The sequence below is a fragment of the Dromaius novaehollandiae genome, chromosome 16 (assembly GCF_036370855.1).
Source record: "Dromaius novaehollandiae isolate bDroNov1 chromosome 16, bDroNov1.hap1, whole genome shotgun sequence".
NCBI classification, from domain to species: Eukaryota; Metazoa; Chordata; class Aves; order Casuariiformes; family Dromaiidae; genus Dromaius; species Dromaius novaehollandiae.
The window spans coordinates 19,249,329-19,262,091 of record NC_088113.1 but is presented as its reverse complement, the minus strand read 5'-3'; the positions used below and the strand labels follow the sequence as shown (position 1 = coordinate 19,262,091).

The following is a 12,763-nucleotide window of genomic DNA, read 5'->3' as shown; positions in this document are numbered from 1 at the left end:
TAGTGCTCAAAAGAACCCAGCTCTTAAGAGTTGTGCTGCAGAGATGTTTAAACCACAGGGCAATGCAAGATGGTAATTATGCACTTCGTATATCGAAACATACTGTGATAGTACAGTGTGCTGTGTAATTAAAATTCCACTGGAATGAGCATGTAATTACTACGCAACAAGACGCTGCTCCTAGAAAAGTGTGGAACTGATTTCACAGTAGAAGCACAGTATTAAAAAAGATGATCTAAAACATCTTCACTTGAGCAAGGAGGCCATTGTTGCTTAAGCAGTTATTTTCCAGGAGAAAAGCTTCTGGCATGATTAAAATTGGGTGCTGTGGACAGCATCTCAGCCCTCAGCTGCCATGTGCAAACGCAAACATTTCCACTGACACTTTGGAAGTGCAAACATTTGCTGTGGACTGAACTGGCTGCCCTGGCTATTAAACGATGGCCAGGCAAGTCACCACTGGCCCCCCAAGAGCTTCTCCACAAATCCTAGAGGAATGGAGCCAGGAAGAAGCCGGCTTCTGGTCTGTCTGCCTGTTCCAAGGCAGGATCAGCTCCACTTACATTGTTCTTTAATCTATTTAATGCCTCCATTAATGGAGATCCTACAGTATTCTTGCACTGCCTTGTCCTCAGCTTCACCAGCTTTACTGCTGGATAACTGCTTACTAGCGTCTAACTAGAATATTTCTTGCTGCAATTTAACCCCATGGTGACTTTCCTCTGTCCATAATAGACAGGGCAAAAGACTGAGTTCACCCTTTATCCCAGAGCATGTTATATGCTTAAAGACTATCATCACATCCCCCCATTTCCTTCAGGGTTTTCTTGCAGGTTATGTCCTTTGTAAAGAGAGAGCGCTTTGGGGAGAGACAGCATTGTAAAGTCTCCCCTTTCTCTTTACACTACGCCCACCTATGCAGACGCTTGCAGTCCAGCATGAACCCAGCCTGCCCATGAGCCGGTGGGACGTAGCACAAACCCAGCCCCGCAGCCACCCTCCAAAGCCCTCCCAGGTGGCTCAGCCACACTGCGGTGCACGAGGCAGCTGCGTGTCACCAGCAATCTCACGTTGCTCTGAACAGAGGTCTCCCTGCAAGCAACATAGACATGCTCCATGTGCAGTGGGCTATGAAATTCAAAATATGTGGTTAAAAGTTGTCCATTTTGTACAGTGGGTAAAAGGCAGATGGATATAATCAGTTGCTGAGGACCAGATTCTTTATTGACCCCCATTTACATGGGCTTGAGCTTTGCAGAAGGGAGAGGTTTTACCAGGTGTCTGTATAAGACTCCCAGTTAACAGAAGAACCAAATTTTTTTTCATTTACAAAGAGTTTCAAAGCCTCTGATCCATTAAATCTCTCCAGCAACATGCACATAAGGTGGCCAGTCCTCTCATAAGAGGATTAATGTAGCATCAGGAAATGCTCTGCCTGTTCCCAGCTGCAGTTGTTGCCTTGCCAAAGTGCCATCTCCCCACTTTATGACCTTAGGAAACCTGAAGGGTCTCTCTCCACTTCAGCCTTTGACTGGCAAGAGGAGGACCTTAATGTTCCCTCAGATTGGGACATCAGGGCAGGAGCTAGCCTGCCAAGCCCAGACTTCGCCATTCTGAAAATCAGCCAAAACACGTACAGAGAAACAAAACTCCATCACGCAAAGCTTTGGGGTCTGTGCTGAGCAGGGAAGAGCTGCTTTCCTCTTTAATCAGGTCTGGGATCAAGATAGGAGAGAGAAAACAAAACCTTGTGGACGCCGTGATCATCCAGCCCACTACAGTCTCGCTGCAGTGGGGTGTTGACCTCTCTCCACCTACCCACCTGGCTCCTCATACCTGGCTTGCCTCGGGGTGCCCGAACAGCACAAAACAATGCCAACACATACAAAATACTCATTTCTAGGAAGACATGGAAGGATAAACTTACAGGGGGCCCTGGAGGTCCTGGTAAGCCTGGAAGGCCAGATGTACAAGTGCAGGCAGGAGCTAAGGTAGGGCAGGTCTCTTCATCTCTCTGAAACAAAAGCAATCCAAGGTGGCATGAGTAGCTGCTTAGCAAGAGTAGAACGCAACATTTTCTGTATTTCAAAATTCAGTCTTTCCACTGGAGAAAAAGAAAAGATTTCTCCAGCCCACTGAGAGATGTTTGTGAAAGATTTTATGCTTTATTTTTCTGTCAAATAACAAGTTTATATAGAAAATTATGGATCTGCTCTGTCTGAAATCTGCATAGCAAACTGGAAGATAATTTGCTCCTTGCTAAGTATTTGCACACCCCACAAAGCACTCAACCTCTTACTACTTCCTCTTTTCAAAAGAGAATTTGAATAGTAGAGCAGGGCAATGTTGTAACTCTGGGCTGAAGGGTGGCAGCCGAGCTGTATAGTTGTTGGGGCTGCTGTCATAGAAGAGTTCATGACAGAAAGGATATACACTGCATTGCAATTTGAGGAGTTACCTTGCCTTTTGAAGCAAACAACTTTGTTCACTTCACCAAGAAATATCCTGTTGGTAATCCCAAAGGATGAGGAAAAAATAGTTTCCCTTTTGTGTCTACCAAAATCATTTGCAGCGTCACCTCCTTCTGCATGGTCTTGTTCCATCATCCCCAACTTCATCGCAACTGGCAGAGTGGTCCCTTTTGTCTTACCAATGCAGGAAGATCACAGCATCTGTCTTCCTCTGCCCCTAAACTGTTGCACACAATCCGCAAAGACTGCAGCTGGAACTGTGGGGACAAAGGAGAATTTGACAAGAAGGCAGTGTTGGCATAGCTAGCCCATCACCAAATCATCTTGTGACATTCAGGTACTGAAAATAATCTTCACTGATGATTTGACAGGACTCCTCTATATGGTCCCAAGTGCCATTATATAAACAATGCTGTCCTATGGCCCCTGGTCTCACCTTGACAACCGTGGGGGGCAGATCCCACTTTGGCACCTTGCTCTCAAATTGCCACACATTTCACAGCTCTGTACTAGGTACTGCGGGAGATCAGGACAAGACTAGCCTCTAGCCCCCTGTGCACCCTCCTTTCCAAGAGGCAGCTATATTAAATGTAGATGTGCTTAATGCATAATGTACAAAGTGTCAGTGGCTGCTGAGTGATTTACAAGTCTTCAGGTCTTTGAGTCTTGCTAAAGAAGTCAATATGCAGCAAAAGCCAAGCTTCCAATTTACTCACAGCCCTGCAACAGTGGCAGGTCCTCAAGTAATTGGGCTTCAGCATCACCAAAATGTGAAAATAAACCTTGCTTTTGTTGCCCCTCAGGGGAACGGAGTTAAGAGTAAAAGTGGCAGCAGTTCCTAGGAGATAGATGATTCTCCTCCCAAGAACCCCCCATCCTGTCTTTCTCACCACATCCCTCATGACTGCCACATCTTCCCATCTTGATTAACAAAGGAACACATACTGCACAAAGCAAGACAAAAATAATGAGGCAGAGAGATTTTTTTCCCCTTAATACCATTTCTAGTGTTTTTTTTCTTCCATTCCATGCATTTAACAATGAGTAAGCTGCACAGCCACAGGAATGTGACATGCAGCATACAGATACAGATGAGCCCTGTAGATCAAGCAGCATTTAAAGACATCTTAAATTAAATAAGGTGCCACCATAACCAATAATGAGGCACTCTGTCTTCTCAAGGGCAGTGGCACTGTGGAAGATGTGAAGCTTTGCTAGGCTTGAAAGGCAATGGAAGCAGAGAAGGCATGAAGCTGTTTTGTTACTGTTTCCTCGGTTACAAGATCTGTCTAGCTAACCTGTTAGGAGGGAAAATTTTGGAGGGACAAGACAAACACAGATTCTTTCCTCCTTGGCAGCTGTCTGACAGGCTTGCAATCAGTCTAAACTATGGCAGCGTTTATTTAGCAAATAAGTACTGCTTGAATCCCAGTGTCCCCTCATTTCTTATACAACTGCTCCGATACCTAATAGACAGTTCCAAAAACCATTTTTTCTCTGGTATATCCCAGGCCTCTGCTTCTTTCTTTGCAAGCCAAAGCAGTTGGGGAGGCTCATGGGATAAGCTGATTTTAACATGCTGCTTTGAGGCAAGGGAAGTTGCAGTCAGCTGGTATGCTACTTTCTCCTAGACTCTTAGCTCTAAAAGCAGAGTCAGTGAGTAGAAGCATCACATAAGTCATGAGTGATTTTTTAGACCCATTCAGCATATCATGAGTGAATAAATCCCTCTTTTTCTGGATACACTTAACATTCCAATTGCATAAGGTAAACACAGCAACGGACTCTCAGGTGATGGCAGATACAGGTGGTTTTGCCCTTAGGACTGTGCACTGTGCTGTCATAGGGCACGACACCTTGTCCGCACTTTCACTTATTCTCTCCTCTTGCAAGAAAGCAGGATCTCTGCAGTGCCGTGCTATGCAGTAAAGGCATGCCCACAGTCTGGCACTGTTTGGTTTGTTTTTTAAAGCAGAAGCTGACAAAGAGCCTCTAAACTGAAAATTGTTTTTCCATCATTTGCATGCAGATACGCAAGCACAAGCACACTAGAGACTGAGATCAAACAAAGCACCACCAGACCTGTTGCTCTCAGTCACTAGCGTTTCCTGTTGTCACTTGGTAGGGGTTGATGTACACAGCCTTCACATTTAGATGCAATTCCCTAACTCATCTGTCATCTTCAGCCTGTTAGGGCAGGATCTGTATTTCCCCTGGTCCCCAGACTACGCAGTGTCATAGCATGATGCCTCCTGCTCTGAGCCCAGCTGAAGGCAGCTACACAACACTCATACTCTGCTGCCTCTAATCACAAACCTCAAACAGAGGGAGGAGGTGAGGAAGAGAGACATTGCACTAGGAAAGCTCATTAAATCTCAGAGATCAGTGGGATCAGTGCACAGTCCTGCGTCACAGCAGCGCTAGGAAGCATTCAGGGTGAGAATGATGCGAGATGGCAGTTCTCTCCCTCTGCCCACCCCAGCCAGCTCCATATTTAAGCTCCCCACTCTCCAAAAACACGCATCGCTGAGAGACTCACCGATGCTGACCCACTTCTTGGCCCTCTAGTCCTTGTCACTTTTCCCAGCATGATGAAGCCAGCACTGGAGATGCTACCAATGGTGTTGATAGGTTTCTCTGCTATTTTCTTACAGTCCAGGTAGAGTTTGATCTTGAAATGGCTCACTGCCACGTGCACCTGGGCGAGAGGCGGAGAGAGTCAGGTTGGACCTCTGCTAGGGGACAGGGGCATCTTCTAAACATGCTAATGCTTCCTGCCCAATTCCTACACCTGGTGCTTTTACAACTAGTGACATGTTTTAACGAGCAAAAGGATCAAAAGCACATGGGCTAGAAAATAAGTTTCAATATATGGTGTGTCTCCTATGCAACGATGCACTCCTCCCTCGTGTTCCCTGCTATACGTCAACTCGCTTTGGGAGAAACCTTCCTGGAGCTACAGTGTTAAGTAATTCAGTTTTGAGAACTAGCTTAATGATGGACCTGCCTATAGACACCGGTAAAAAGTGCTCATTGCTCATTTGGGTGAAGTACCTTTGCTTTGAGGATATAGAAGGCCAAAAAAACCTCTTATGAATAACGATGTGGTTTTCACACAAGGCTAGACATGTCTTTTTTCTTCCTTCCAGCACTGAATGGTCACTAAAATCCCAAATTCTAGGAAAAAAGTTGATTTTTAAAATTTTCCTGGTTATTAAGACCACCCCAAAAAATTTAATTTTTAGAATTGCTGGGGGAAAGGGAAGGAGCTTGCCAGGAAATGTCTCCTCCTCCTCTTTTCTCTCCAACTCATTCCACTCTTGTTATCAACTCACTAGCAGTCTCTGAGTCGTACTGTGGGAGGCCCTTCAAAATGGTACTTCAATACAAAAATTCCTTTTTTTCCACTAGATAAGGGAACCCGGGGCTTGAGGCCTTTCCTCTTATCAGTTTCTAATCCAGTTCTCTGGACTCAGAGTTATTAATTAGTGACTGAAGTTAATATCCATGGCATTAATTGAGACAATGTTTGCTACTTTAGGGAGAAAGGGATATTTTTCTCTTGCATATTTAACACAAAACAAGTACATTTCACAGATCTCATTCAGACCTTCTAGGCAGCAGGCAGTACGGCATGGGCTGACTGATGGATGTGACATGAAATCCATGCAGCACTTGTCACTGCTTTGAAACCTTTCTGAAAGGCACTTAAGCAAATTCATGTCACTCTAGCCTTCAGCAATACCAAAATCTAGGCCCTTAGCACTTGGCTACACGCGGGGGAAGGGGATGCTCTGATCTGGTTGCAAAGGCCAAAATACACCGTGCTGCTTTACTTTGAACTGTGCTCCAGGTGGGACTTGGGCTGAAGTTCTGGGTCTGGCTGGATATGAGATGTGATTCACTCCCTGGAGGAGGTTTTGCTCTAAAATCTGAGCTCAGATCTGAACTTCAACATAAAGCAGGGCTGTTTGGAGCTGGGATTTAGCTTGGGTGCATCTCTATTTCACTCCGTTTGCAGAGTTTATTTATAAAAACAGGAGAACCTGATCTGTGCACTTGCAGTGCTAAGCATTTTTGGATCTGGTGATGTATCACTCGCAGAACAAAAAAGACACTAATTTTATCAAGTGGGCTTGACTGGAAATTTCAAGGGAAATTTAAGCAACAAGAATGGTGACAGCTTCTCGGTGACGTTAGCTCATATTTGATACAACACAAATAAAGTTACAGCAGAATTAAAAGCTGGAAATGAGCTCTGCCTCTTTCACTTACAGCAGATCTATCTGTAGCAGCCCTAGCTAAGATCATAAATACTCAGAAACAGGGTCATAAAGGGCAGGTTCTCAGGTAGTAAGGTGGGCTGAGAAGTGCCTCAATAGTTATGTTTTCCTGGGAGTGTCTTAGCTGTGGCGGGTGGGTAGAACACAGGCCCTGCAGGAGTTACAGACGAAAAACCCAAAGCAGAAAGTGCTGCAGCGACTGATGACAGTATCACTGGCTGGGAAGGGGGGGGGAAAGCCAGGAAGCAGAGAGGAACTGGAAAGGCAGAGCCACGGGGCAGCACACAGCCATCCCTGCAGGGAATCGCAGCCTCTTTGACAGGCAGCCCCAGGAGACAGGCGCTAGACTAACAAAAAGGAAGCATTTGCAAAAACAAGCTGTTAGTGGCCAATGACCCTGAAAACAGCCCTTGCTCCTGGGTCTCTGCTATTGCCCTTCGTTCCCTCCTGCCTCTAGATTGAGCTCATCGCTGCCCTCAGTTTTCACGCTCTCCTGGACTGCGACCTCTCTGGCATTTCTGCCACAACCTCTTCCTTGCCTGGGGGTTGTTCCTCTGCGTACATCTAACAGTGCCTGTCTCTCGTCCCTGGGACCCCCTGCAAGCTCAGTAGGGCTGGACTTGTCCTCTGTCCTCAGTGAACAGTGGTACCAACAGCTCCCGCTGAGGTGTGCCAGGCCCAAACCTAAAGGTACAAGCAGTCTTGGGGACCACGCAGGACTTGCTCCTAGCACTGACAACACCCAGCATCCTGCCAAGGTGGCCCAGCTTTGTGTGCCCAAGCAAGGAGGGATTTGTGCCTAGGTAATAAATTATGAGGATATCTTGGATCTTTATCCTTAGGCTTTGCCTCTATATAGGCTTAACCATGAAGACATGAATTACCTGGTTATGGAGGGACCACTTGCATACTTTGTTCTTGCATGGTTACGGTTTTAGGTGACTTGACCTAAGTCCCCAAAGAAAGGACAGTGCAGCTGGCAGCTAGCCTGAGCTCTTCTCTGTAACTACGTACCACAGGGACCACCATATCACATCAGAAAGGAAGAAGTACACATTCCCAAAAATGAATCGGCCAGGGACAAAAAAAATCAAGGTGACAGAACTAGAGGATTGTGCAATTCATCAAATGCATCCCTTAGAGTGAAAACACACAGTTGGTGCAGGGAAGCTGTATCTTTAGAAAGATGTATGTATGAAAATATATGCTGTATAAATACATATTGAAATGGCAAAGCTTCATCTTTTATAAAGATGATTATAATTTAGTATACATTCTGTATATTTTTTCTATGCCACTTCATGTTACTACCACATATTATGTATAATAATGTTGGTTACAAAGTGTGGCAATAATTTATCTATACCCATTAGTCTTTATAAAATGGATAAGTGTGCAATGCATTTTAAGAAGGAATCAATGTGTGAAAATCATATATTGCGCACAAGGGATGAACCCAAATTCTTCACAGTTATAACTTCAGCATATCAAATAGGTTTGCCAGTTCCCTAGCAGTCTGGATGCAAAGCATTTTCGTAATCACTCCTCGGTTTGAACAATATACATTGATGGCATAATATTCTCAGACTGGAGTGAGATCATGAGCTACGTTTCTCCCTCTCTTGATAAGGACCTTATGAAAGCTCCCATAGAAAATCTTCTTCACTTCCTGTTGGTCAAAGGAGACTTCCTGTAAATCAGCCTTGTAGTCATGATTGAAATAGGTCAAGGATTTCTTACTGGCTACAGGGAAAATAGGACAAATAACAACTTAGAATTAAAAGAGAATTTGATTTCACCCACATACTGAACAATAATAAATAAATAGGCTTAAATATGGTGAAAGACTTAATATTTCACAATCAAGTATTTCTACACAGTAGAAAAGAAAAATAATATGTAAAAATAAAGAATATGTTATAGAATAAAAATGAAAACATAGCTTTTACTTGCACTAAGAAACATTTAAAGTGTTATGTTGGCAGCAGCAGCAAATCTTCCCCATGACTGCTGGTGTATAACAAAATCATTAAAATAACAAACTGGCAAATTTAATAAAGAAATCAGTTCTGCTGCTCCCAGAAACGTATACAAATACCTGAATTTAATCTATTCATCATGAAACCTTACAGTCAAGGATAACACCAAGGAGGGGCTGGAAGTCCTCATCTGTTATTTGCCACACAGCAAAGGGCTCCTTGGAGGTGTCGGGCAGGAGGCGGAGCAGGATGCTGATGGTGTGCTCAGGTGGGATTGCAAAGAGGTGCACGTCGCTGCAACCAGACAAGCCGAGAAAGCATCAGTGGCTTAAAGGGACAAATGTCAGCAGGCAACATGCTTCAGATAGACAGGGCTTGCCTGTAGTGTTTCTCAGGTATGATGGCCTAGAAAAGATCAACCTGTGGGAATGAAACACAGGGCCAAATTCTCTCCTGGCACAAGCATGACAGTGGAACAAGATACATCAGGAGAGAAGCTGCCCTTATTTTATGCATTCCTCTCATGTTTCTAAAGTCTGTGCTGAATCCTGAGCATGCACTGTGAGGCTCTCAAAGGGCCTTCTCCTCGTGCCATGCAGAGATGCTGGTGTGGTCATCGGTGTCGGACCAGCACTGCCTGAGCCGCCTCAGGGAGCGCTGAAGAAACAGCATGGGCAGCCTTAATGTTTTTCAAAACAGAGCCCAGCTGTAGCTTATAAAACATCTCTGCTAGGCTCCAAAACAATCCTCCATTCTCCCCCAAATCTCTTCGAGAAAGAGGAATGATGATCATGTTGTATGGGGTAAATCATTAAGCTCTGGCAGAAATTCATAGAGGTGCCCTTCATGGAGAGGCACATAGCCCACAGAAAGTCCCTCTGGATCCTCCCCATGTCCCAGCTGCAAAAATTGGGCTCCACTCTGGAACTCATGAACATGCAACGAATGCTGCCACCAGCTGCTGGCACAACCTAGCTTCCTCCCAGCTGTGTGCCAAACTTGTTAGAAAGCACCAGGCAGAAGCAATAATTAGAGGATACAAGGCAATAAGGAAGGTCAAATTGGTTATGCCTGAAATACATCTGTGATCTGCAACAGCACACATTTGCATGGGCATGTACACAACTCATCAAGCATCTTTTCAGGACTGATTCATAAGTAATGTCAAGTTCTTATGTCTCTCTCTGTTTCTGAAATAGTAATGTCCTTGGAAAGGCATAAGTACCAGCTGAACAAAAGGATCAGCCATAATTTTCTGAGTACTTAGACCAAAGAGCTCTCTGAATCTCCCCAACTGTTTACTCTAAGAAGCTTTGCTTCTGTAACTAAGATTAAACTTAGCCACTGCCTCAGTAATTAGGCTTAAAACAAAATAGCACTGCATGTCAAGAGTCAAATCATTCCTGATTTATAATTATAAAAAAATGACAGAGGTTACTGGAGCCGCCTCGGCCAAAAGCTCGCCCAGTGCAACTTGTGGGACCCTGAGATGAAGCTTCCTATGCAACAAATGGGGTAAAGTCACAACCCAAAGTCAATGGTTAATCCTTCTCATCAATAAAGACCAACCTGCTGAGAGCAGCTATGAGCCAAACGTTTTCTAAAAGCAAGGATGTGTCTCTCAACCAGAGACGCTGGGAGAAAGGGTTGAAGATAAAAATGTGACCTCCAACTTCCATCACTCAAGTGTCTCTATTTATGGATGGAATGCCTAAAGAATAGTATATTATCAATATATGACATAATCCTTAGGTCCATCACAGCCTCTTGGCAGGTAACTAACATTGCTAGAAAAAGTGATTCTGTAATAGGGAACATCCTCACAGTCTGAGGATTTTTGGCCATGCCAAAAGAAAAAGGAAAAAAAAAACAAAAAGGATGAGCCCTATTGTGTCCTATTGACTTCTGCATGATACATTCCATATTCTGATTCATCTTGAGGCAAGTCAGGGGGCAATTTCTTAATATATTAAGGAAAAATAATCGCCGGCATTCTTTTCAGTCTATCAATGGTTTGATTTCTCAAACCACAACAGGCTTATGGACAACTCCAGACTTACAGAGTTTACAGACTCATTGTCGGTATAATTTCGTTTTGAAATTGCTAATGGGACTTAATCATTCATACACAAACCAGTGATCTTTCTTTGCTGGGAGCATAGTTAACGTGTATGCATCAGACAGATGATCAACATGATGCTGATCACAGCTAAGTTCCTAAATTACCTAGTTCTCTGGGTGAGCTGAGTATCTCTGAACAGAGTGTAGGTACGGGAACCACTGAACACGAACGGCTCCATAGCTACTCCTTTAATGGAGGCATATTCCTTCTCTACTAATCCAAAAACTTCCATCATGTCAAATCCTGGAACAAAGAAAAGCAGAAAAAGAAATGGTTAGAAAATAGTGCAAATATCTTGTAAAGGACTTCCCTGCCTTGTGACAGGGATTTGCTTTTTTCAAATGTTGGCAAAGGGGTAGGCAAACTGGCACAACTGGTGCCAGTTTGAACTTGAGATCTGTATGAAAACAGGGGGTCCAAGGAGGGTGAAGGTTTGCCTCTTTGGCGTAGCAGAGGTGTTCACAGATCCAGTTCCCTTGGGATCTTGAGAAAACAAAATGGACTATGGCAATGCAAAGAACTAGCTGAACCATTTTTAGTCAAGGCTTTTCAGAGCGCAGGTAATTCTGTGACCTGGCTGGGAGGCAGCATGACCAGCAAATCAGGCAACACTGGTGGAGCTGTTTCGATTAAAAAATAAATAAAATCTTTCATAAAGGAAACTCAATTACTGTATCAAACCTGAAAGGAGGTATTTCTGCCTGCACATTCCTCTGTCAGGAAGGCAGCGTGACTGCAGAGCATGCAGAATTAGCTTTTAGCTAGCATGAAGGAGGCAATAGGAGGAAAGGCAAGAAGCACAGACATCAGCACAGGCTGTACAAACTCACTGGAAACCTGCAGCATATACCACAAGTGGTAGCCAAGGAAAATAATGTGCCCCTGTACTCTCTGCATACATTTGCTGTAATCACATCTCCTCTTGCAGAAGGGTACGCTACAGACACAGACTTTCATAATTTTGTTTTTAAATCTCCAGAATGAAAAACAAATGAGAAAGAAGTTACTCAAACAATTTTTCCTTTTCAAGTTGATGCAAAAATATTATCTTCAAAAGACATGGAATCAGTCCAGTAATTGCTAGCATGGAGGGAGAATTATCTCTGCTCTGAAATGCCTCATATGCAAGAGTCATAAAAATCAGGAAAGAACTTCAAAATATGAGCATTTCCATTTCTCTCTATTTTCATGAAATACCCAGAGGTGACCTGCCTTATACAGTCTACAGAGATTCTCCTCTGACATCTTTGACATCACCTCTCTGGCTCATGCAGCTTCATCTCACTTTCCCAGCTCATCATTAAAGCTCTGAGTCATTTTCTCATTTCAGTTTTTTTTCAGTAGGACAAGATCTTGCAATTGGGATTCTTTTTTTAGTTTATCTGAATTTGCAGCAGGCTGGGATGATGGAGATATCTAGTTCTTTAGAAACAGGAAAGGCTACAACTTCATTGCAATATGGTCCTTTCAGTCTGGATTTCCTCACCCCTTCCCCGGTTTCCATCTTCTGTAGTGCCTTGGTTTGGGATGTTATTTTGCATGGGGGCTGCTACAAGGTGCATTTTTTTCATTTCCCAACAATACCAGGGAGTTTGTCAAAAGAAATTACCTGCTGAAAGCTATTTATCTCCAATGTGTGGGTCCTGGCACTGGAACTACATTAAAATGTACATTAAATATAGCAGTATAAAGACTGAAAGCAAAGCTTAAGTCACAGTTATAATCGTGTTGTGACCTGCTGTGTAATGGATTCAGGGAGCTGAAAAAGAAATGGGCTACTCCTGATGCCATTGCCAAGAGGATATGGAGAAGGAAAAGGAGAAGGAGAAGAAGGAGGCAATGTTTGTTGTGGCTCTGTACTTCAGCTGCTTTGAACAGCACCTGAGAAACTCCCAGGCATGGATGCAC

The 12,763-nt window shown here is 43.9% G+C and overlaps 1 protein-coding gene across 1 annotated transcript in view; it reads right to left on the bottom strand.

The window, feature by feature from the left end:
• Positions 1-12,763, bottom strand: part of COL20A1 (collagen type XX alpha 1 chain) — a 63,825-nt gene that overhangs the window by 14,097 nt on the left and 36,965 nt on the right. Inside the window, exons 23-28 of the mRNA XM_026092843.2 lie at positions 10,960-11,098; positions 8,885-9,027; positions 8,388-8,497; positions 5,011-5,169; positions 2,651-2,728; positions 1,928-2,014 (exon numbers count right to left, since the gene is read on the bottom strand). Of these exons, the coding sequence (XP_025948628.2) occupies positions 1,928-2,014; positions 2,651-2,728; positions 5,011-5,169; positions 8,388-8,497; positions 8,885-9,027; positions 10,960-11,098 (716 nt within the window). The remainder of the gene's footprint in view (positions 1-1,927; positions 2,015-2,650; positions 2,729-5,010; positions 5,170-8,387; positions 8,498-8,884; positions 9,028-10,959; positions 11,099-12,763) is intronic.